The 25,105-nt window shown below is 37.2% G+C and overlaps 1 protein-coding gene across 1 annotated transcript; it reads right to left on the reverse strand.

Annotated features, from left to right (window-relative positions):
- Window positions 1-3,550: 3,550 nt before the first annotated feature.
- LOC126709014 (uncharacterized) lies at window positions 3,551-25,105 on the reverse strand. Its single transcript, XM_050409079.1, has 5 exons — window positions 24,706-25,105; window positions 24,529-24,606; window positions 21,972-22,053; window positions 5,268-5,410; window positions 3,551-4,007 (listed from the first exon to the last, which is right to left on the reverse strand). The coding sequence occupies exons 1-5, from the start codon at window positions 24,961-24,963 to the stop codon at window positions 3,798-3,800; spliced, it is 771 nt and encodes a 256-aa protein (XP_050265036.1). The 5' UTR covers window positions 24,964-25,105; the 3' UTR covers window positions 3,551-3,797.

The raw sequence follows: 25,105 nt of genomic DNA on the forward strand, positions 1-25,105 counted from the left end.
AAAAAAATCCTGGAACCGCCACTGTCCACTAGTCAACGGCACAATGCATGAAGTTTCTAATTAGAAAACACATGGAGCTTCTCCATTTCAAGCATTCTATTACGGTTGAGATTAATGGTATATAGGCTGTCATGCTATTTAAAATATTAAATGATGTGATAGTTTGTACACTTTTAATTAAATTTATAAAAATTTAATCTAAAGCATAAAATGGTATAGGATTTAACATCATTATATCAAGACAAAAGTAACTCAATGTTGCTAGTTGATAATTATAGCAGTGGAAGAATGATTTGTACCTTTCATACTCACTTGGATGGAGTCCAGCAAATCACAGTGGTCTATGTTTTAGCTCATATATCCATATTTAATCCTCATATCCCTCTATGGTATAAAACAAGGTGTATCTTTTCAAAGGACAAAAAATAATAATAAAAAAATAAAATAAAATAAAAAAAGAAATCTGCAGCAAGACCTTGACAATTATAATGTATTAAACATTATTCATTATTGTTGAGGTGAAGTATATGATTAAATTATGGTGCCAGTGAGAATTCCTATGATTGTCCATCTATGCATGTCTGCCCGTATTCGTGCGTGCGCGATTGTGGCCCGCCACCCCACTGACTAACTACATATTTTCTAATCCCACATCGACAAATAGTCCAAGAATATCTGAAGATATACTTTTATTCCTTCCTAACTTTCTTACATATTCAAACCCTAAGTGCATGCAATCAAACATTTTATATATATAATAGATTTCACTAGATTCAATAGATTTTTATCCTTCACGGATGCTCCATAATGATTTTTTATTATTATTTTTTTTTTATCTTTAGAGACTTTACGAGTTAAGTTTGCTAAAACCCACCACATCCAATCAAACTCGAAAAAAATGATAATATTAAAAATGGAGCTCAGCAGCTGTAAAGTTATTTAAATTTGAGAATTTCGAGTTTCTTTTTTTTTTTTTTTTTTGGCAGAGTAGTGTCTATTTGACTCATGAGATCTTAAAATTTTGATTCTCTACAAAAATGCTTTTGGAAGAACCCTTAAGTCAAGTTGAAATTTCTTATACTAACACCGACCCCAATGCCACAAAGGAAAAGAAAGTAACGGTCAGTAAAATTGAGTCATAGAAGCAACAAAAGGAATACTAGATAAAAGAATTGAAACCTACTTTTATACTAGGGTACCTACTGAATTAACCTGCAATCAAAAACTCAGGAATTGGAGCTCTATTCTTTTTCTGGTTTTTTTTTTTCTTTTTTTTGGGGGGGGGGGGGGGGGTGGTCTATGAATTTTAGTTTTGCCGACACAATTAATTGTGGTGACTCTCATTAATTTGCTGTCACTCACACATTACAGTAATTTGAATATTTTTTTAAGATATGATGGATGCACTTCATTTATTTATTCCTTGCATTATTAGTAACTTTAGTTCTAAAATTACACTATACATGCATGATGTATGTTATACGCCATCAAATGTATTATTGCTATTATTTTGTATGTTTAGGATCTTTCTAAGTGTTTAATGTTATTGTTGGAATAACCTATGAGTGGTATGGTTAATTAAATAGTAAAGTCCCAAATTGAAAAAAATTAAATTGTTAATATAACATAACATAATTAGGCTGAAACCTATATATTTAAGTTTTTGATTAAGTGATGTTTCAACATGTTATATTAAACTCTCACAAAGAGAGTCTCCTCAAGCTGCTAATATTTAACCATCACAAACTCAAAACCCCAACATTTATTCCCTCAATCTTAGGTATTTTGAAGTTGTTATTTGTCAAAATAAAGTTTTGCATCAATTAGAATTTGTTTGAAAATATTTTTACACAAAATAAGTTTATCCGAGACTTTAAATTGGTTCATATATTTCGAAACTAAAATTAAGAGAGTTTAATTGAGTTTATAGTAAATTCTAGTGTTTTCTATATGGATTCAAAGATTTTATGGTTTTTTTTTTTTTCTCGCTTTAGAGTAATTGATTTTATTCATGTTCTTGTTCTTCCTCCGTTATCAATACATCAATATACTGCACGGAGGTTATTTGAGTTAACAAGGTGAAATTTTTTAACAAAAAAGTTAAATACTGTTTTTTAGAGCCTTGAGGAAAAACTAGATTAAAATTATGCTTTCCTTCTAGAAAATTAGTAGGGATTCGTATTCTAAAATGTTTATCATAAGCACTTCTTAATTGAAAAAATTAAATGTTAGGAACCTGGTGGTTCCTAATAGAGACGAATAGAATTGTAGGGGAATTGATTTAATTTGAGTTAGTCACTCTCTATAGAGAAAGAAAGAGATTAAGAGAAAAAAATGCACAATGCACTAAGAAATTGATCTATTATTTATTGATATCTAATGTTGAATTGACGCTTGTATCTTTGATTCTTGGATCACCGACACTTGGATTGCCAATTCTTGAATCGTAGACTCTTGAGTGGGAGCCTCTATTGGTGCATCAAGAATTAGTTCTTGGTCCTCTAGCATAATTCGCGGGCTCTTGCATCTTAGATTCTTGGGTGATAGTCTCCATTGATGTATCAAGGATTGGTACTTGAAACCAATCTTGTAGGGTGCATATGAAATGCACCCAATTTGTGCACAAACCCGATGCCTCTGCATCTTGGATGCATTCCCACGCTTCTCCTTCCATGCAACAAGAGGCAACGGAAACCATGCAATGTGATGGTGTGTTGTCTAGAGCAAAGAATTCATAGAGCTTGACAAGCCATCGAAAAGGATCTCTGCCTTTAAAATAAAACTCCATGAGAGCTTGACGAATTCCACTGGCTTTGGTCATCTCAAGATCAACATCTCCGATACCACTGGTTAGAAACTTGGTGGTTTCTAATGGGGACAAATATGAATTGTAGAAGAATTGACTTAATTCGAAGTAATCTCCATGGAGAAAGAAGGAGATTAAAAGAGAAAGATGCACTAATGCACTAAGAAATTGGTTTATTTTTCATTGATATTTAATGTTGAATTAAAAAGGAAACCCTTTATAGCTTATCAAAAAAAGAAAAAAAGGAAACCCTTTATACAGTTTTCGTTCAATTCATATACAAACAAATGTTTAATATTAGGAATATGAAATAAATGTTGTAATCCTTTTAGTTAGGTAGTTAGTTCAGAGTATGATGAGTTGGTTATGATTTGAGCACATGTAGCTTATTTAACACATGGCTTAATTCATAGAGCACATAGTAAATTAACTAGCCAATTATCTTGAGCCATGTAGGCCAATGAGATTATAGCTCCCTTTGTAAAAAGGTGGAACGTGAGGTCATGGATTTAAAACCCTTCCGAACATGTATAACTGATTGAAATATTATTGATTTAAGTAGCATTTGAACATCTAGTTTTGTGAGTTCCAATTAGCTCAAATAATAAAAACTGTTTGGTATCTGATGATAAAAAGCAACCATCATGGAGTGGACTACACCAATCTAGTTTTTAAAATTTTACCATATATCTAATAAGCTTAGCAGACAGCCTCAGGTGTTCAAACAATACGTAAACAGAAATATGGTCAATAGTATCACTAAAACTATAAGGTAAAAAGTCACTTATGACACAATTGGTTCAGGTAGCCCAATTCAAATGTAACTTAACAGCTAAGGCAAATCTAATAGGATGAAACTTCAACTTTATCATATTACAAGGTTCAGATTTTAACTTACACTCAAAACCATATTTTAACATATACATTACCTGGTGTATATCATATATACAAATTTCATTACATATTTTCAAAGTATCATATATGGCAACCATCAGTTTGAGTCATTGAGCTTAGACAGCAGAAACAGGGAACCAGAGGAAAGGAGGACAGAAGCAGAGAAGCAAAGCAAATCAAAAGGAGAGTGTATAACTGCCTTCTTACTCTTGTCAAAAAGCCCAATTAGAAGAATCATCACTATAACATGGCCAAGCTTGGTTTTCAGCTCATTGACGGTTTTTATATCTAACCATTTAGGCCGTTCCTGGAAATGAAAATGTAAATTGAAGTATAGCTATAAGCTAAACAAAGATACTATCAATATTTGCTTTTCCATCTAGTAAAGTTCAGTCATAACATTAATAAGTCGTGCATGGAAAAGCACAAAAGACAAGAGGACAAGTAAAAATGCATTATTGCTATTAGAGCAAGGTAAACCCATCTCAAAGCTATTAAAAGAAGTGACAAATTCAACTTCAAGGAGGAAATCACATACTAATATCATTTTCCAAATACTTTTACCCTACAAAGCAGTAAAACTTTCATAAATGAACAATTATTTGGCTTAAAACATCAAACAAGTCAAGGTTGGCTTTAGACACACCAATGTGGGAAGTGCAAATACAGTAAATATTTATCTTAATTTAGTCTTATTTAATTTTGGAAGTCGACTATATCTGATTTTAGGTCTTAGTAGTTAATTAGGTCAACTAGTATTTTATTTAATTTCCTAGAATCAATGTTATTTTTGGAATTTATGAATTAGGATTTCCAAAGTCAATTAGAATTAGAGTCAAATATTCAACAAAAGCATAGTATTGTTCTTTTACGGAGACTGTATTTACAGTTTGATTGAGTAATAAAATTTATCTTGGAAATTTTCCAATGGTCGGTTGGGTGTTGACTACAACCAACTGTAGGTTTTGACTCTTGAAGGTATGTTATCTCTTGCTTGGTGCTGATTCCAAGCAAGCCTAGGTGTTTGACTCTTAGGTTATCTACTCTTTATTTTTCTATTCTTCATTTTATCATTGCATCGTTTTGGTCATCAACAAATATTTACTTTAATTTGGTCTTATTTAATTTTGGAAGTCAATTATATTTTATTTTAGGTCTTAGTAGTTAATTAGGTTCATTAGTATTTGATTTAATTTCCTTAAAATCAAGGTTTTTTTTGTAGTTCAAAATTGGGATTTCACATGTAAATTACAATTAAGGTTTCTTAAATCAATTAGAATTAAGGTGAAGTAGTCTATATAAGGATAGCATTGTACTCCCTCAAATAATGTATCCAATTTTATTGTAATAAAATTTCTCTTGGAATTTTCCAATGGTCTTGCAGATTCAAAACCAACTTTAGGTGCTAATTCCTAGGTTTTCTATCCTTTAATTTTCTATTCTTCAATATTATTGTTGTATCATTTAGGTTTTGTCCTGTGTCACCCACATGCACAGGCCAAACTAGAAACCAAAACAGATATACAGGCATTGAAGTTGCTCAATTGCTGAAAGAATTCTCACCTACCTTTAGGGTGAATAAGCCAAATAGATTTGATCTGTATGGAGTTTTTTCCTCCGACAATGATTTTGAACTGTCAAGATTGCTGACGAAGAGTTCATAAAGACCCATTCCAAAAACCAGCATCACAGTTCCCAAAAGATAGACATCTACAAGTGCAATAGAGTAGTAATTAGTTACTTCAGCTGGCTAACAGGGAGTCTCTACTGCACAAATCAGAAAAGAGGTGCTTCTTTGTGCCATTATGCATGCATTTATTTTCACTTCCATGCAAGTACTCTGTATACAAGGTTCTGTACTGAGTAGTGCTGTAAACAACAACATTGTTCCCCAAAAAACATATTAGTTTAATCTGTGCATCATATAACCCCAAGTCCAAGTAGAAGGCCAGTGATTTACTAAATCTAACCTTCAATTTGAAATCCCGAGTTCATGATCAAGGAAGAACAGTATGTGTCCCATCACTTCTTTGCTCTAAGAATATTATCATGATCAAGACTCTTCATACAAGTTTAGAACTCTTCCAGAATACGTGCATGATTGGCTTTTCACGTAACCTTTTTAAGGACAAAGAACCCCCCATGTTATAAGTATAACTTTGTTCATAAAAGCAAATGAACAAAAGTACATAATAGGTCCTGAATTTTACATTTTCTGTTTAGGGCCTTCAGGCTATCTACAAATTCTTAAAAAGAACATGAGGGAGTATTTCCTATAAAGAAACCATCCAATCATATAAACATCTTAGCACTGATTGTTTAATCATGTGGTTTGGATGTTCAACCCAATCAAGAGTTCATCTATTTTTCTCAACCGGAATAGTCCATAGGACACAAAGGAACTGTATTCCAAGCTGCGGTCCCTGAGAATCATTACTAAGCAAATAATGAAAGCTCCCTTCCAACAGCTTAGCATTTGAACAACAACTTCAGCATAACCCATGATGAGCCAAATAAAGAAAACAAAAAATGACCAAACATCTCCAGCGACCATACAAAGAAGCAAAAGGTGCCCAATTGACTCCCCCATCCACTACTATTGCTTTTATATATATATATATATATACATATATATATTCATATTCTGAAACTCAACCGTCACTCTTACAATTATGAAGATTATAACGTCTACCTGCACACAGTCTAAAGCATCCTTTAACAGTCTCTCTCATCTTCATATCATAAGGATTCCCAACACCACCTAGGGGTGCGGAAGCACTCACATCATATGTATTTGGGTAACAGCTCAAAAGTCAAGAAACCTTTGTTCTTGTAGGACGATTGGCTGTCATACTCTCTCATCCCCTGCTGAGACTGGAATGATCACTGGTGAATACGACACTTTTGCCTTGGTACAATACACCAAGGAAAATTCTTTCACCAAATAAATGAGCTCTACCAAGAATTGCCAAGCAAACACACAAGATATCTATTCTAAGATAGAGAGATTTCTGCACAGGTCAAGTCTTCCGCTTCTAACACATTAGCTAAAGAACAGATAAAAAATTCTCATATTGAATTCAGAATGCATGTTGGCGAATGGGAAAAAAAGTATGGCATTATTATTATCCAGAAAACAGCTGGATGTATGAGATTACACTGATTGCTTCAGATAAATCTCAAATAATCATAGGTCTGACTGCACAAAGCTACTGAATCAGCTTTGCTTTGAAAGAGTTCATCCTACACATCTACTGCTATTACTTGTTCAGACTTGAGCCTACTGACATGTCACTGTTACTGTACCTAAAAATGAACATCTGGACTTAAAGGGCTGTTAATAATTGGAGTCTTTCGTATACTTCATTTGCTTTCAATCTGTCTTGTGCCACTTCAGCTTTCATTCCATGTTCCTTTGTGCTTCTCTCTCTCTCTCTCTCTCTCTTATGACCAATAGATATGGAAAGTCAATTGTTATATTCCCTACATCTCCTGGTGTTGAGGGAAGTGCATATATAGAGAGTTAATCACATATTGAGCAAACCAAAAGGGAAAAACACCTTACATAATTTTTTTTTTTTTTTTTTTTTTTGATAGGTCATTAGAGAACTATTATTAATGAGTAAAAAATGAATAGTACAAGTTGTTCATGATGATGAACAAGAAGAAACAGATGAAACAAACAGCAAAACAAAAAAGAGGGTAATCAGGAAGTTAATCTAAGGGAAAACATAAACTTAGAGAGAGAATAAGAATCAGTAAAACCCCAACAACAAGACCACTCAAAAAGACTACGCTAGCATAAAACCTTTAACTCATCCAACATCTTCTCATTGTCCTCAAAGGAGCAACGATTTCGTTCCAACCAAACAATCCACATTAAGTACCCTGGAATCAAATCCCAAATGTTCAAATTATGCTTCCCAAGCCACTGATGCCAACAAGATAACAAACCCGCCACCAATCCTAGCATAACCCAATGAATACCAAAAGCCTGAAGCATAAAAGTCCATCAGGTATGTGTAACAGGACAATGAAGAAGAAGGCGGTCCATCGACTCCCCATCACAACAACACATACAACACCGATTTGCCAAAGGGTGACCCCTAAGCATGAGATTATCCAAAGTGAGAATCCGATCATGAGCAGCTGTCCACAAAAAGAAAACCACTCACTTAGGAATCTTTGGTTTCCAAACACCCTTCCAAGGAAACAAAGAATTCGGAGTACCCCGAAACGCTTGGTATTAAGATCGGGTGTCAAACTTACCATCACTTTTGAGCCGCCAACAAAGAGTATCTCTCCTATCACCCCAAGGAATACGAGTTTGGATAAACTGAAGTAGAGAATAAGATGCAGCTAGCTCCTAATCTTCAAAAGCTCTATAAAAACTTAAATCCCACACTCTAACAGTACCCCCTCCGGAATCCACAAAACCTCAGAGATGCAAGCATCCTTGGCAGCTGAACACACATAGAGCTCAAGATAGACATCTTTTAGGGTATTCTCACCAATCCACCTATCATGCCAGAAGCGGATACGAGTGCCTTCACCCACCCTTCATGAATGCTTCTCCAAAGGCCACATCCATGAGTCCTCCTGCAAACTTTCGTACTCCACCCCCCTTGACCCTCACCATATTTTGTGAAGATAACTCTCCGCCAAAGATGGGTAACTTTATGCCCATATCTCCACAGTCATTTCCCTAATAAATCTTGATTAACGACGCCACATTTCTTATCCCCAAACCACCCAATTCAACGGGTAAACACACCTTTTCCCAAGCCACTAAAAGACATTTGAAACTCCCCTCAGAAGCCCCCCAAAGAAAATTCCTCTAAATACTTTCCAATCTAGCAGCCACAGCTTTAGGAATAGTAAAAAGAGATAAAAGGTACGTTGGAAGACTTGAGAGAGTACTCTTTAGTAATGTGAGCCTACCACCCTCAGATAAATAGAGACGCTTCCACCCTGATAGTTTCTTCTCCATCTTCTCCAAAATAGGATTCCAAATCGAAGCTGTTTTAAAAGAAGTTCCCAATGGCATCTCCAAATATTTCATAGGCAAACTCCCCACTCTACATTGAAGAATATTAGCCAGTGCATCTAGATTATTCACCTCCCCAACAGAGACAATCTCACTTTTCCGAACATTGACCTTCAAACCCGTAAAAGCTTGAAAACAAGACAACGCCAACATTATGGACAGCATCTATTCCCTAGAGGCATCACAAAATAAGATAGTGTCATCAGCAAACAACAAATGGGAAATACGCACACCAACAGAATTCACTGCTCCCACATGAAAACCCCAAATAAGATTACTCTTCTCTATCTTCTTCAAAAGTCTACTTAAAACCTCCATTATCAAGAGAAACAAAAGCGGGGATAATGGGTCTCCTTGTCTCAACCCACGAGAGCTTCCGAAAAAACCTTCAAGGGATCCATTTACCAGGACTAAAAAACGGATATAAGTAACACAAGCCTTAATCCACCCCCTCCATTTCAACCCAAAACCCATCCGGCCCAACAGATAAAACAAGGCCTCCCAGTTTACATGGTCGTATGCTTTTTCAATATCAAACTTGCAAACCACACCTGGTAACCAGCTCTTCAACCTACTATCCAAACGCTCATTTGAATTGAGCATTGAATCCAGAATCTGCCTTCCACCAACAAACGAATTTTGAGTAAAATCGCCCTCAACCTGTTAGCCAACACCTTGGATAGCAGCTTGTACACACTACCCACCAAACTTATAGGGCGAAAGTCCTTAATGTTAACGACATTACACTTCTTAGGAATTAAAGTGAGAAACAAAGCATTCATAGACTGTTCAAACACAGAGTGCCAATGAAAGTAATCAAAAAAATCCATGATATCCTTTTTCACAACTCTCCAACATTTGTGAAAGAAAGCCATGGTGAAACCATCAGGACTAGGGGCTTTAACACCTTCCATCTCCCTTAAGACCTGGATGACTTCCTCCTTCGTGAAATCCTTCTCTAAGGACAACCTCTTATCCTCTTCAATACATGCAAAATCTAATCCATCCATAGTAGTGCGCCCCAACTCAATTTCCTCATACAACCCTTGATAGAAGAGAACTAACCGAGAGCGCACATCCGACTCATCCTCATAGAGAACACCATCCACCTCAATCCTCTTAATTTGATTAGCATTTTTATGTGAGTTTGCTAATCTATGAAAGAAACGAGTATTATTATCTCCCTCCTTCACATACAAAGCTCGAGACTTTTGTTTGCAGGAAATTTCCTCAAGAGAAGCCAACTAATCTATGTCTCCTTTGAGTTGAAGACAACGACTCTGTTCCTCATTCGATAGACCCAACAGCTCCTCTCTCGCATCTAAACCCATCAGTTCGGTCAGCAAATTCTTCTTTCTAAAAGCTAAATCACCAAACTCCTCCTTTTTCCACTTTTTTAAATCTACTTTCAGAGCCTTCAATTTTTGTGCCAAAATAAAACCTGGCGAGCCCACAAAACTGTACCCATTCCACCATTGCTGAACTCTATCAACAAAACCCCCAACTTTCAACCACATATTTTCAAATTTAAAAGCACTTTGACCACGTCGAACAGCACCAACTTCCAACAAAAGTGGGCAGTGGTCTAAAATAACATGAGAAAGCACCCCGTTGGGATACATTCTCAAAATGTTCCTCCCAATCTAGAGAAATCAAAGCCCTGTCAATTCTTGACATAGATCTCTATCAAGTCTGAGAATGCAAACATAGCAAGGCTAAAAGACTCACAGCCAAGCCTTTCACTTGGGTACCTAATGATATTGAAATCAACTACTAAGCACCATGCCATGGGCCATCTGGCACGCACCTGTGACAGCTCCTCCCACAAAGTAGACCGCTGTCCATCGTCATTGGGGCCATACACACCTGTACAAGCCCAAACAAAGTCATCCACCACTCCTCTCAATAAGACACTGATAGAAAACTATCCAACAATTACATCCAATTTTTCAAAAACCCTCTTATCCCAAATCAGCGACCCCTCTTGAAGTCTACACAGCATCCAAAACAGCCCAATCAATGAAAGAACTACCCCATAAACTCCGAACAAAAGCAACGTCGATAGAAGATACTTTCGTTTCTTGAAAACATACAATATCACACTTCCACTTTTTTAGAAGATTCTTACAAACCTCTCTCTTCCGAGGATTGTTAAGCCCTTTTACATTCCAAGAAAGTAGTCATAGAGTCATTTAAAACTACCAACAACCCCCACAACAGTCGAAGAAGCTCTACTCCTACTCCTAGAAGAGACACCATCATAATTAACATAAGAAATAAGCCCCTTAAGCTCCCTGAGACCTCGTGACCCTGAGTTTGCAAGTTGCTTAGGCACCCTATCATCAATCACCTTAAGACACTCCTGTTCCAGAATGTAAAACAGAGCCAAACATTGAGTTTCATGTTTCACAATAGGGAAACCCACCATATTACAGAAATTTTTCATCAACTGGGACACCCAATTCGAAGGTGGCCCTGACTCTGTCATCTAAATTCCCTCCGCAGAATCCTGAACGAGCAACAACTCTCTGAGTTCATTGGGTTCCCACCAAGACAGAAGGTCACACTCCAACACACAATTGTCTCTCTCCACTACCACAACCATGGTCAACCATTTCATTGGTCTCCCATGGTAGAAGGTGAAGCCCAGAATCTGTCTAAAATTCCCCAACAAAATCCACTAACCTTTGTTGCGTCGTATCATCATGGTGATTACTCCTCTGTTCTTCTTCATGATCTTCCCTTTCCACAAACTCATCTTCTACCCCATTACCCAAGTCTAAGAGAGGAGAAAATCGATTTTGAACCACCCATGGATGCCGACCAAGAATTGGCGACACAACTTTCAAAATTGGAGCCTCAATCGCCGCCGTCACCGAGCTAACCACCATATCATCGATGAACCCAAAGTCTCGATTACCTATTCCATGAGTTACCTCGGCATCGGAATCTATGCCCACAAAAGAAACAGCCTTGACGAAGTCGAGAATAGCTGCAACGGAGCTACACCTTGACGTTGAGACTTTTCCAGTCTCTAGATCTCCTAAATCTCTCATCAACATCATCCCTTCGCTACTTGAGCTCTCACCTACCTGTCTCTCTAACGGCGACAAACCCCAAGACTCATTCTCGCCAGCTATTTCTCCATTGGCTTCAAAACTTGAGACCCCAGCACTTGTGCTACAGGCTGGACTAAAGGCTGAGTTATGGGCTGGAGTAAGGGCTGGACTAAAGGCCCTTTGTCAAATGTGGGCCTTGTCAAGCCCAGCAAACACAGTCCTATTGAAAATAGGAGGAGTGGGCACCCAGGTTTCTACATTTAAAGGCCCATACTTAAAGACTTTGTTAGGCTTTAGCCTAAAGCACTTTCTCTTCCCATCTTCAGATTTAAAAATTCTCAAAGCCATGTTCTCAGCAGTCAACTTAAAAATAAATGCACGTGTGGGTCTGCCATTAAAACTATTTTTGGTAGAATCACCAAGAATCACATTATTACCTAATTTATCTCCCAAAATTTCAAAATTCCTAAACTTTTGCTGGTTCCCATAATTATTCCCAACTTGCCTATTTCGGCCACCATTGGCTGGCGAAAAAACACCAATCTCAACTCCATTACATGGCCTTGATTTGTCACCGGAAAAGAAGAGGCCTAATTCTTTGTGAAACAAAGACCATCCAGAACGGTTAGTGCTTACTGGTATCATAACACACCCTTGACGAGCCCCACCATAGTACTCAGCTAGGCCACAAAAATGCCAACCTTATTCGATCTCCCACAAAATTCCAACAACTTATTATTTTCCCAGAAACGTTTACAAAGAGAAACTTTCCCCAAAACCCAATCACGAATATCAGCAAAACAAGAAAGGATCCACTCAAATCCTTTACGTCCTACCCAAATAGTGTGCTTGACATTCTGGTTGTTCTCGTGTATAGCATAAGAATCAGGTTGCCCACCGTTGAAAGAAAAAGAAAAAAACTTTGCATCAATACGGAAAGAAATCTTTCTGCCCCCATGATCCGATAAAGATGAAGAGGTATTAAGGTGTGGAACTGGTTTGGTATCAGTTTTAGGTAGTGAGATATCGGGTAACAATGGAGGTGTAGGCATAGAAGGTTTTTTGGGCAATGTAGATGGTTGTAAGGGGTGTGACAGTGGGATTGAGCTAGAGTGGATTTCTGTAGAGGGGTGACAAAAGGTGGGAATTGAGGTGGGAATAGAAAAGGATAGGGGGGGAGAGAAGGAATATGTGGGACTACCAGTGGTAGGAAGGGGTAGAGAGAGGGAGTTGGGGACGGTTGGTGGTGAGGGTAAGGGTGGGAGAGGGGTGGGGGAGGGGGAGGGAGAGACATCACTCAATAGACGTGCAGCATTGGAGGCGCCTACAATGTTTTCCTATTTTGGGTGTTTATTTGCGGGTAAAATATGGTCAAACTTGTAAATTATTTTCCGTTGAACGTAAAATCCTTTGTAAGAAGTTGTAAAATGTTTTACCTTTGAAAATTTGGTAAAACATTTTCAAAAAACACACTGTGGCTTCCCCTCCTCCATCTAGGTCACCGGTCTGGTAGCAAGAGACACTGTTCCAACAACTAGTACCAGCGGTTCGGTGGCCATGACTCAGCTCTGACGATCTAGTGTCCGGTGCCAACAATTCAGTGGTAGGAGACACCTTACCAACAATCAATGTTGGTGGTTCAATGGTTGAAGATGCCACATCAACGACTAGTGTTGGCGGTCCAGTGGCCAGAGATGCCGCATCACAACCGATGCCAAAGGTCTAGTGACCGAAGATGCCTTTTTTTCAATGGGTGTTGGCGGTTCGGTCACCAGAGATACCACTCCGACAGTGATCGTCGGCAATCCAATCATCAGAGCCACCGCTCTGATTGCCGATTCCAACTATCCGATTGCAAGAGCCACCATTACGGTTGCCAGTTCCAGTAGTCCAATCACCGAACCTCCAACACCCGTGGCTTTGGTGTGAAGCCATCGGTTTTGGTAATTTGCTTGAAAAATTTTACTTGTCATACCAAATACCTGAGAATATTTTACTTAAAATATTTTACTTCAAAACAAAAGCAGTGAAAGAAACTTGTAGTTGTTCATTAATCTCAATCCCCCCTGTGTTGTATCTCACATTAAAAGGACAAATCACTTTGACACATTAGTGAATACATATCCATCAGAACACATTGATGTGCTGATACTTTTGCAAGCACCTAATCTATGTGTCTACTTAATTAGAGAAAGTAATTCATTAGTGAAAATATTAGAAACTCTATTCTTGCTCAATCATTCAACAATCCACTTTTGTGTTGTCTGCCACACCAAAAACAGCAATGAGTATCCATCAAAAATCATTGATGTGCTAGAATATTTGCCAATAACAACTGGTCCTGATGGTTTACTATTACATTCTTCTAATCCTGTTGGAATGTGGCCAAAGAGGACACATTGCAAGTCTTCACTGACTTCCACGACAAAGGTATGTTTGAACATAGTACAAATGGTACCTTTGTAGCTTTGATTCCTAAAAATGTTGGTGCACTTGAAGTGAGGATTTAGGCCAATTAGTCTGATGGGTATTAATTACAAAATTATGGCTAAAGTTTTGGCAAATAGTTTGAAGGGTGTGTAAGGAACTGTGGTATCTGACACACAAAACACATTTATTCAAGGCAGACAAATCCTTGACTCCATCCTTAGAGCTAATGAATGTTAGCATAGTCAATTGAAGTATGGCATTTTGGGGGTTTTATGCAAACTGGATGTAGAAGAGACCTATTCTAGGTGCTCATTTCAAGGTAAACAATATCTAGGATTCCATTATCAAAAGGATGCATACAAGATTGATTGGCTGGAAGAAGTTTTACTTATCAAAATGGGAAAAATTCATTTTATCAAAAGTAAATTATGTAGCCTTCCAACTTACTTTTTATCTTTATTCTCCATTGCCTGTAGGTGTTGCAAAAAGGTTGGAAAAAATTCAAAGGGACATTATCTGAAGTGGTTTATGAAGCTTTTTCTTTTTAATCATGCTTTACGAGGGAAATGGTTGTGGTGCTATGGAGAAGAAAATCCTTGTGGAGGAGGGTGGAAGATTTGAAGTACAACACCACTTGGGGGGTTGGTGCTCTGATGAGGCTAGGGGGCCTTACAGTGTAGGTTTGAGGAAGAATATTAGAATAAAATTGTATCTCTTTTCATCCTTTATTAGATATGATGTTGGTGATGACTCCAAAATCTTTGTTGGTGTGACCTTTGGAATGGTGAGACTACTCTTAGGCCTCGTTTGGGAGGAGAAAATGGAATGGAATGGAAAGGAAATGAATGAAAAGAATAATTTTAGAATATTCTTCCCTTCTCTTGTTTGGGTGTTTTCATAGAAGAAATGGAAAGTCCATTCCTTTGTTTGAGAGTTTAAGTGGGAGGAAATGGAATGAGTAGGAAGGAACACTCATTCTTCTATATTTCCTCAAAATCTCAAATTTTCATTCCTTCCGAAATTGGGAGGAATGGGAGGGAATGGAATTAGATTTAATGATTTTTTTTGCTAAAACTCCCAAAACACCCCTATATATTCAATCTTTTATTTAAAATAGGGGTCTAATAGTAATATTGTCATAAAATGATTCCATTCCATTCCCTCCATGTTACTCCCAAACAAGATTACTTATATTCCATCCATTTTCATTCCTTTCCATTCCTTTATTTTAAAATATTCAATCAAGGTTACTTAATTCCATTCATTTCCATTCCTTTCCCTTACTTAAATACATTCCATTCTATTCAATTCCTTTCCATTCCCTTATGATCATTACATTCCATTCCATTTCATTCCCTTATGAACTCCCAAACGAAGCCTTAAGGAGAGATATCCTAGCCTTTTTCTAATTGCAAAGGATAGAGAAGATAAGGTTGTGAATTTAGAGTATAGAAATTGTTCTTTTTATTGGAATTTGTTGTTCATTAAAGTGGTGCATAATTGGGAATTAGAATCGATGGCTTACTTGTTGGAAGATATTTATGCTACAAAGTTGCATTGTGGGGGAGTCGACTGTCTGGTATGGATCCCTTCAAAGTCTAAAGACCTCCAAGTAAAGAGCTATAACAAAGTATTGAGAGGAGAAGGGAAGTATTTTCCTTGGTGGAACATATGGAGAGTTTGTGTACCATCAAAGTGGCTTTCTTCTTTTGGTGTGCGACATTAGATAAGACGTTAACTACAGATAATCTACCAAAATAAGGGTTGATTATTATGGGTTGCCTTAGTAAGAAGTTGTCTCTTTTCAATAAAATTTTTTCTTACTTTCAAAAAAAATAAAAAATTATTATGAGTTGGTGCTTTTTGTGCAAGAACCAGGGAAAGAGTGTTGCATCCCTTTCTACATTGTGTGGTGGCTCAAGAATTGTGGTCTTTGGTTCTCTGTTTGGTGTTTCTTGGGTAATGCCTCATTCTGTTTGGAAAGTTATCATGTTAGAAGGGACATTTTGGAAAGAGAAGTAATGGAGAGATATGGTAAGTTGTTCCTCTGTGCTTAACGCAGCATCTTTAAAGAGAAATAAATGCTCATGAAAAACACCATCTCTTTTATTTTTCATTTTTTTTATAAGTATAGTTTTCACTCACTGAATAACCTTAGGGGATGCTGAGTGCAAATTATACTAATAGAAGAAAAAGAAAAAAGAAAAGAGATGAGGTATTTATGTTTGTTAGAATCCTCCATTTGACAAATACATGCTTCTTTATTGATGTGTGTCCATATTTTTTTATTGGTTTTTCAACTCAGAAGTTTGACAAATATATGCTTCTTTATTGATGTATGTCCACACTTTTTTTATTGGTTTTATGACTCGTAAGTCACGACAAATTCAGTGAGTCTTGGACCCAAGACCTCACCTTTAACCCCATTCTTATAGGGGGAGGAAGTATTATCTAAGTTACAACTCATAACAAGATATGGAATTTCCTTGATTATTTCATCTTTTTTTGGAGGTCTATTACGTTTTAGCCTCAAACTGGTAATTGAAAATGATAGAGATCTTAAGTACTATTTCATATTTCCCTAATAAGAGCCTTTTTTTTTTTTTTTTTTTTTTTTTATAAGTTATAAAAATTCATTGATATCAAAAAGAGAAAGACACCCAAGTACACCGGGGGTATACAAGGGAGAACAAATAAAAAACGAACATTACAAAAATCAAGAAAATCCAAAATAGAAGAAAAATGATGGTTTCTCCACACAGAAAACCAATCAAGTAAGGTTCTAAAGAAAAGAAGCTTGAGATCAGGCATGGAACGCTCCTTGTCTTCAAAAAACCTACTATTTCTCTCCTTCCAAATTCACCACATCAAACAGTGAGGAACAACCATCCAAATATCTCCATTACGATGGCCGCCAAAACGACCTTGCCAGCAAGCCAAAAGCCCAACAACAGAAAATGGCATAACCCAGCAAACTCCAAATAACCCAAAAACCATATCCCACAACTCCGAAACAACCGGGCAATGAAGGAAAAGATGGTCAATAGTTTCACTATTACACTTGCACATATAACACCAATCCACAATGCAAACCTTGCTTTTCCTTAAGTTATCAATTGTCAGGCATTTCCCCAAGGCTGCGGTCCATACAAAGAAAGCCATTCTAGAGAGAATCTTTTGCTTCCAAATGCTTTTCCAAGGGAAAAACTGCTCACTATGGCCAACTAGAAGATGGTAATAAGCACTGACCGTGAACCCCTTACTCTTACAAGGCAGCCAACATCTCTTATCTTTCCTGTTCCCACTTACAGGAGTGCAATAAATGGAATTGATGAAGCTTCTGAAAGCTTCCAATTCACGATTATGCACCTCCCTACAAAACTGAAAATCCCAATGGAGGACTACATTGGTGAACCTCATTAGATCCGCCACACTTGCCTCTTTGTTACAACAAATCCTATATAAATCAGGATAGTGGTCTGTGAGAGGAGAAGATCCATACCAACGATCTAGCCAAAACTACACCTTTGATCCATCTCCAAAGAAGTGTTTCTCAGTGCTCGACAACTCTGAGGCCTCCGTGATTGAGTCTTTGAGTTCCGATGCTTCCGTGGATGAGTCCCTGTGCTCCAATGGTGATGTGGCCTTGCAACGTAACATTCAACGGATCATCCATGAGCACACAGATAACGTCATCAAAAAATGGGGAAATTCAGACCAGTGGGTTCTTGAATTACGAGATGGGAAGAGGGTGGCTGTCCCGATCCAATTTTCTTTGCCACCGGGAGAGGTCGTTGCCAGAGTGGACGACTCGAACCAGTTGCCAACGGCACCGGGAGTGTCATCGGAATGTAAGGAGCTAAATTCAGAATTGGAAAAAGGGGCTGATGTTACTTTGGAGGATTGGGTTTCAGATTTTTGTTCTGAGGATGCTTCCCAGTTTACTGATTCTTCGCCTCCTCTAAATGTCGAACCACTGGCTTTCTCTTTGCCTATGGGCGTCATGGATATTTCTGAAGGGTCAGCATCTCTGGATGAGGAGAAATTGCTGGGTAAGGACAATTACTCAGATTGGTTTCAGGAAAAATTCAGTGGCTTTGATGATTTTCTTGGGACATCCCTCAAAGGTTTGGAAGAGCCAGCAACCAAATTCCTGTTGGCTGTAGAAACTGAGTTACAGCAGAGAGCCATTAAGGAACAAACTGATAAAGCTGTGAAGAGCTCAGGGAGGAAAGGAATTAGGGAATTGAGGGGTTTATTTAGCTCTGTCAATTATGGTTCAGCTTCTTCAAGGCGCATTGGTAATGGTAAGGACAGGGCTCTAATCACTTTCCAATGAATTTGAAAATCATATCTTGGAATGTTAGAGGTTTGAATGAGAAGGAAAAACGGCTCAAGGTTTGTAATTTTTTACGTTCATGGAGGGCTGATATCGTTTGTTTGCAAGAGACAAAGTTGGAATGGGTTACAAGAGGAATTGTTAGAAGCATATGGAGTTGTCCTTACATAGATTGGTTATATTTGGGTTCTGAGGGTGCTTCTGGTGGAATTCTTCTCATGTGGGACAGAAGGGTGGTTGAAAAGATAGAGGAAGCAGTGGGGTTTTTTTCGATTTCGTGTAGGTTCAAAAACGTCAATGACCAATTTGAGTGGGCTTTCACAGGTATATATGGTCCAAATTTGAACAGGAATCGTCAATTTATGTGGAAGGAACTGGCAGGCTTGAACAGTTGGTGGAATTTGCCATGGTGTTTGGGAGGAGACTTTAATGTCATACGCTTTCCTTCGAAGAGGTTAGGGACAGGAAGATTTACTCGCTGCATGTATGATTTTTCGGATTTTATATCTCTTCATGGGCTTATGGACAATCCTCTGGAGGAAGGCCTTTACACATGGTCTAACTCCACCTCAGCTTCTAAAATAGATCGGTTTCTCCTCTCTCCGGTTTTGGCAGATTACCTCTCTCATTTCTCCCAAAAAAGGCTTCCTAGAGTGTTATCCGATCACTTTCCAATTCTTTTGGAGAGTGGGAGTCACCGCAGAGGGCGTATTCCTTTTCGTTTTGAGAATATGTGGTTGAAGGCGGAGGGGTTTCTAGATAAGGTGAAGTCTTGATGGGAAAATTACCATTTTCAAGGGACTCCTAGTTTCATTCTTGCCAAGAAGTTGAATGCTCTAAAAACGGACCTAAAGAAGTGGAACGAAACATATTTTGGCAATATCTCAGTCAAGAAACAGCAATTATGGAGCAAGTTGAATGCTCTAGATGTAAAAGAGAACAATCAACCTCTAACTGAGGAGGAGAAATTGGAAAAAGCATCCTTACGCGCTGATCTTGAGAAGGCAACCTTGTTAGAGGAGATTAGCTGGAGGCAAAAGTCCAGAGTGTTATTTTTAAAGGAGGGTGACTCCAATACGAAGTTTTTTCATAGGATGGCTAATTCTAATAGAAGAAATAATTGTATTGATAACCTTATGATTGAAGGGGCTTTGTCTTCCAACCAGGATAGGATTTCTGACCATATTGTTCAATTCTATATGAACCTATACTTTGAGCAGCAAGAGTAGCATCCTTTCCAGGATGTATTAGACTTTCCAAGGATTTCAAGGGATAATGTGGATTGGTTAGAGAGACCTTTTGAGGAATTTGAGATTTTTGAAGTCATTAAGGAGTTTAATGGGGACAAATCTCCTAGGCCTGACGGTTTTTCGATGGCTTTCTTTCAAGCCTGCTGGGGGATTCTCAAATCCGACCTCATGGCTGTGTTTCACCATTTCCATGTTACAGGTCAGTTTGAAAAAAGCTTGAATGCAACCTTCATTGCTCTCATTCCAAAAAAAGCTTCAGCAGTGGAGGTAAAGGACTTTCGGCCTATCAGCCTTGTTGGGGGGGGGGTTTATAAAATTCTTACTAAAGTTTTGGCTACTCGTCTTCGCATGGTTTTAGGAGAGATCATCTCAGCTCCCCAGAACGCCTTTATTCTAAATAGGCAGATTCTTGATTCCGTTCTTATTGCTAACGAATGTCTTGATAGTAGATTGAAGTCTGGTCAGCCAAGGTTGTTATGTAAATTGGATATTGAAAAAGCCTTTGATCATGTGAACTGGGGATTTCTTTCTAACTTGCTTGAGCATTGTGGTTTTTCTAATAAGTGGAGGCAATGGATTTCTTTTTGTTTATCTACCGTTCGTTTTTCTATCCTCATTAATGGTACTCCCCATAGGTTTTTTGGAAGTTCTAGGGGGTTGCAGCAAGGTGATCCTTTGTCTCCCTTGTTATTTGTGTTGGTTATGGAAGCCATCGGTAGAATGTTGAATAAGGCTGTCCATGAAGGTCGTTTGTCAAGTTTTAGTGTAGGTGCTTCTTCTGGAAGATCTTTGATGGTTTTCCATCTCCTTTTCACTAATGATACTCTGATTTTTTGCGATGCTAATATTGATTAAATTCTGATTCTCCATATGGTGCTCATTTGGTTTGAGGTTGTGTCTGGTCTGAAGGTAAATTTGGATAAGTCTGAACTAGTGGCTGTGGGGGAAGTTCATAACATGGATCTTTTGGTGGCTGTCTTAGGCTGCAAGCAAGGGTCTCTCCCAATGAAATATTTGGGTCTTCCTTTGGGGGCAAAATTTAAGGACAAGTCTATTTGGAATCCTATTCTAGAGAAGATGGAAAGAAAATTAGCAAGTTGGAAAAAATCATACTTATCCAAGGGAGGTAGAGTCACTTTAATTACTCTCTCTAATCTCCCTACTTATTTTCTTTCTTTATTCCCTATTCCCGCTTCTATGGCTAACCGAATTGCTAGACTTCAGTGGGACTTTTTACGAGGTGGCCTAGGAGACGAGCCCAAATTTCATTTGGTTAATTGGTCTACAATGTGTACTCCGCTTTCTTCAGGTGGGTTGGGGATTAGGAACCTGAGAACCTTCAATGTAGCTTTATTAGGGAAGTGGTTATGGAGATTTGGGCAAGAGAGGGATGCTCTATGGCGTCAAGTGATAGAGGTGAAGTATGGTTGTGATTGGGGTGGTTGGTGTTCTAGCTCTTTCTCTGGTCCTTATGGAGTTAGTTTGTGGAAAAATATTAGAAGGGAGTGGCACTCTTTATCTCGGCGCCTTTTAATAGAGACTGTTCTTGGGATCAAAGTATAATATACACAATTCATGTGATAAATGAACTGTGTATGTTATAACTTGATCCCAAGAACATGGTTGATAATTTGCACTAAGGTATAATATACACAGTTCATATAATGGCCATTACTTTTTTGGATCTTAGAATGATCATTGCTTAGTGCAAATCATCAACAACCATGTTCCATTATGGTGCATGAAAGTATCTGCCAAAAATCTGTTACAATTTTCTGTAGAAGAAAATCTTTAAAGTGAACTTGCAAAAAAATTTATTGCCGAAAGATTTACTGCTATAACTCAAGACTCACTGCTGGAATTTAATGTTTAGAAAGTTCTCATCTAATGGCAAACCAATTGCTATGCCTGTTAATTTCCTATATCATTAGGTTATGTAATCTCATCTATAAATTAATAAATTTTTGCAACATCTACTTTCACATAATAAATTCAATTGTGTTTAACAATGGAGAGCTATTTATTTGTCACCTAGAACACACACCCAAAAAAAGAGAAAAAAGAAAGTGGAGCATCATTCAATTTATGAGACAAGCAAGAAGTACAAATGGAGCATGAATACCAGCAGTAGTTCATAAACACTCACCTATGGCGTCAACCAGCAACAGAATCACTTTTCCTCTATTTACAGAGTACTCCATAAAAGATGATACAACATGAGTGCAGCCCTACATGTCAACAGCAGAACTCATTGCATTGAGGAAATTTGCAACAGGTAACAGTTCATCAATGAAAAACCATTAAATTATTTTAAATTAATCAACCAATTTATCTATATAGCAAGTGAAAGCAGAACAGCAGCAAACATGAGCCATAGTATTTTATAAGAGGAAAAAAATTAATGAGAGAGAGACTAACAAGGTTTGGCATGTATAATATAAGACCTAAGAACCTACTGATTTAAAATTGTATCACAGTAATTATCATAAGATAGTATACATTTGCTTTTGAGACAGATAAAAAAAAAGTCTGCTTACAACTTTTTATAACCAAACTAACCCGTTTTTACATGAGTGAGCTTGAACCTATAACCTTTAATGGTTTAACCTGAAGTAACTGGGAAAACCCTCTCAACACCATTGAGCTATGTCTCATTCATCAGTATTTATGGAACTGCTTACACTGATACATTCATCTTTTAACATGACCCAAAAAAAATGTTTCTGTTACTTATCCTTTAACAATTATAAGGCACATCCTCTCATTCAAATCCCAACATATCACTCGAAAACTTCACCAATAACATTTTACTGGATCAGATTCTATTATTTAAAAGCATTTCTATGATTCAAAAAAATAAGCATATATAATTCTTGAAACCATATTTTTTTCAAGTAAATAGACTTCATTTATTTTTCACTTTCCAAGAAATTCTCCATGGCTTGGAACAGCAATGTTTCAAAATATCGAAGTACAACAGTAATGATAGATTAAATCACCAAATCTTAAAAGTAAAAAACAAATAAATACATTATAGAGATGAATCAATTTATTCATTGATACACTAATAGTGCCAGCCAATTGATGAAATAAGATTTTAGATTTCATGATGTATTTGAAAGGAACTCCAGCCATGTTTAGTGTCCTGATCCTTTTACACAGTGTGATGGGTGTGAGAGGACAATTCTAGATCTGTTTGAATCGGTGTCAGCATCAGGAAGTTTCTCGCTCTCAAACTTCTTAGCATTTAATGATCACTGTACTTTTAGCAAAGTTTAGTATTATATACATCTAGTATACTTCCTGTCCAATTGATGTTGTTCTAGTTTCTGATAAATTATTGCTCATCAAAAAGAAAAAAATCTTTTTACATAGTGGGTCATAGTGGGTTTTATGCCTTGAGAAAGGACAGCCATCAAGGCATCAACAAACCTTAGTCACATTATTTGAAAGGATCTTTTAGAGAAATGAGTTTCGGTGTCTGCTACTAGTGACCCGTCAAATCAATCACATATGAAATACGAAGTGGGCAAAGATTAGCCAAAACATTCCCTTTAAGGAATTTGCTTGATCAACACTTGAATGTAGTGAGAAATGGGGAAGAGTTCCACACTATCCATTTGAGGGAAAGATAAGGACAGTTGCTAGATATAAACATAATGAATACGCTAGTGTGACTTACTTCGAAGAGAACGAGTTAAATTAGTTAGAAGGAGGCTTAAAGTTGTTAAAGATATCAAGGCCTCATTCCTAGTCAAGTCCAAGTTTAATCCTATTTGGTGTACAAGCAAAAAAATTCCTAATTGGTGTGCATGCAAAGAAATATATTTCTGCTTGTATTGCTAGTCTTGTAATCTGAATTAGTCTAGGATTTATCCTACTATAAATACCCTACTATGGGTTTATTGTAAACAAAGCTTATAGTAAAGATGTAGCCATCAAGGGCTTTCTGCCGTGGACATAAGCCGTTAGGCCGAACTACATTAATAATTAATTACCTCTCTTTCTCTTTCTTTTTCTTGGATCCAATTTGTCTCTCTAAAATATTTTATTTTCTTCTATCAATATTGACAAAAGTGACGTAGATAGATGTAGTGAATAAGGATATAATAAATGCAAGGTGACAGAGGCCTAAAAAACACATATGACCAACCGAAAGGATTATCAAGCCAAATCCAATTTTGTCAAATTAAGGGTCGGTGAAGTTGAATTTAATTTGGGATTAGGGCTTGGGTGAGTTGACTTGGGTCTTACAATGTACTTGAAAAAGTTATATCCAGATAACACACCCAAAATTCACCATTTCTAGGCAAATATTAGACGAAAATATCATTTTTTGTAACATTATTTCGTACGTTTGGTAAAAACTTTTAGCATTTTGTCCCAGTTTTTTTTTTTTTTTTAATTTCAATTTAACAATATTAGCTTTTTCAAAAATAAGCTAACATTTAGCTTTTTGCCACACATTTAGCATAAAAGTTACCCAAAATTATATCTTTTTATAAATACTATGCAAATAAGGTACCAAAAACTCCGAATACCCAAACGGAGACGACCACATTTAGACGCTGATCAACACTACAAACCAAATTGAGACAATTTCAAACAGCATAATCATATATTTGTGTATATATATATAGTAACTTCTTACAGGAATATTTTTCAATGCCAAAAAATAAAATCATGTAATGAAAAGTGCATACCTTCACAAAACATAAAAACGATCCAACTAAAGACCCCAAGACTCCCAGAAGCGTCATGAAACGACATCCATAAATAGCCTACATTAACATACATACATAAATACATACGAAAACAACAAGAAATAAAGTCACATGTCAAAACATTTTGTTTGAGAATTTCAAGGTTGTAGCCAGTACCTTCTCAATGTGCTCTTCTGTGGAGTTCACAAACGCCGGGTCTGAATCGGGTCGTTGGACATCGGACTCGATTACGGGTGATGCAGAGTGGACCGAGCGGGTGGACATGGAGACTGGACGGAGTCTGATTCTATGTGGACTAGATTGAAAGATAGTCGGTTTGACATTTGAAGTGAATTTAGGAGTTTGAGTGAAGAAGAGCGGTTGTGTTCTAATAATAGTGATTGGTTTTGGGAGAAAAAGTGGAGATGGTTTCATGGTTCCGATGAATTCTCACTTTCAGGAAACAACAATAAAAGTGTGTTGGGTTATCCCATAATAAGACATATATAGTATTGCTAAATTATAAGGAATCATGAGTCGGTGACAGAGTCCGACACGTGGAGTTGGAGAGATGGGG

The sequence above is a fragment of the Quercus robur genome, chromosome 12 (assembly GCF_932294415.1).
Source record: "Quercus robur chromosome 12, dhQueRobu3.1, whole genome shotgun sequence".
Lineage (NCBI taxonomy): Eukaryota > Viridiplantae > Streptophyta > Magnoliopsida > Fagales > Fagaceae > Quercus > Quercus robur.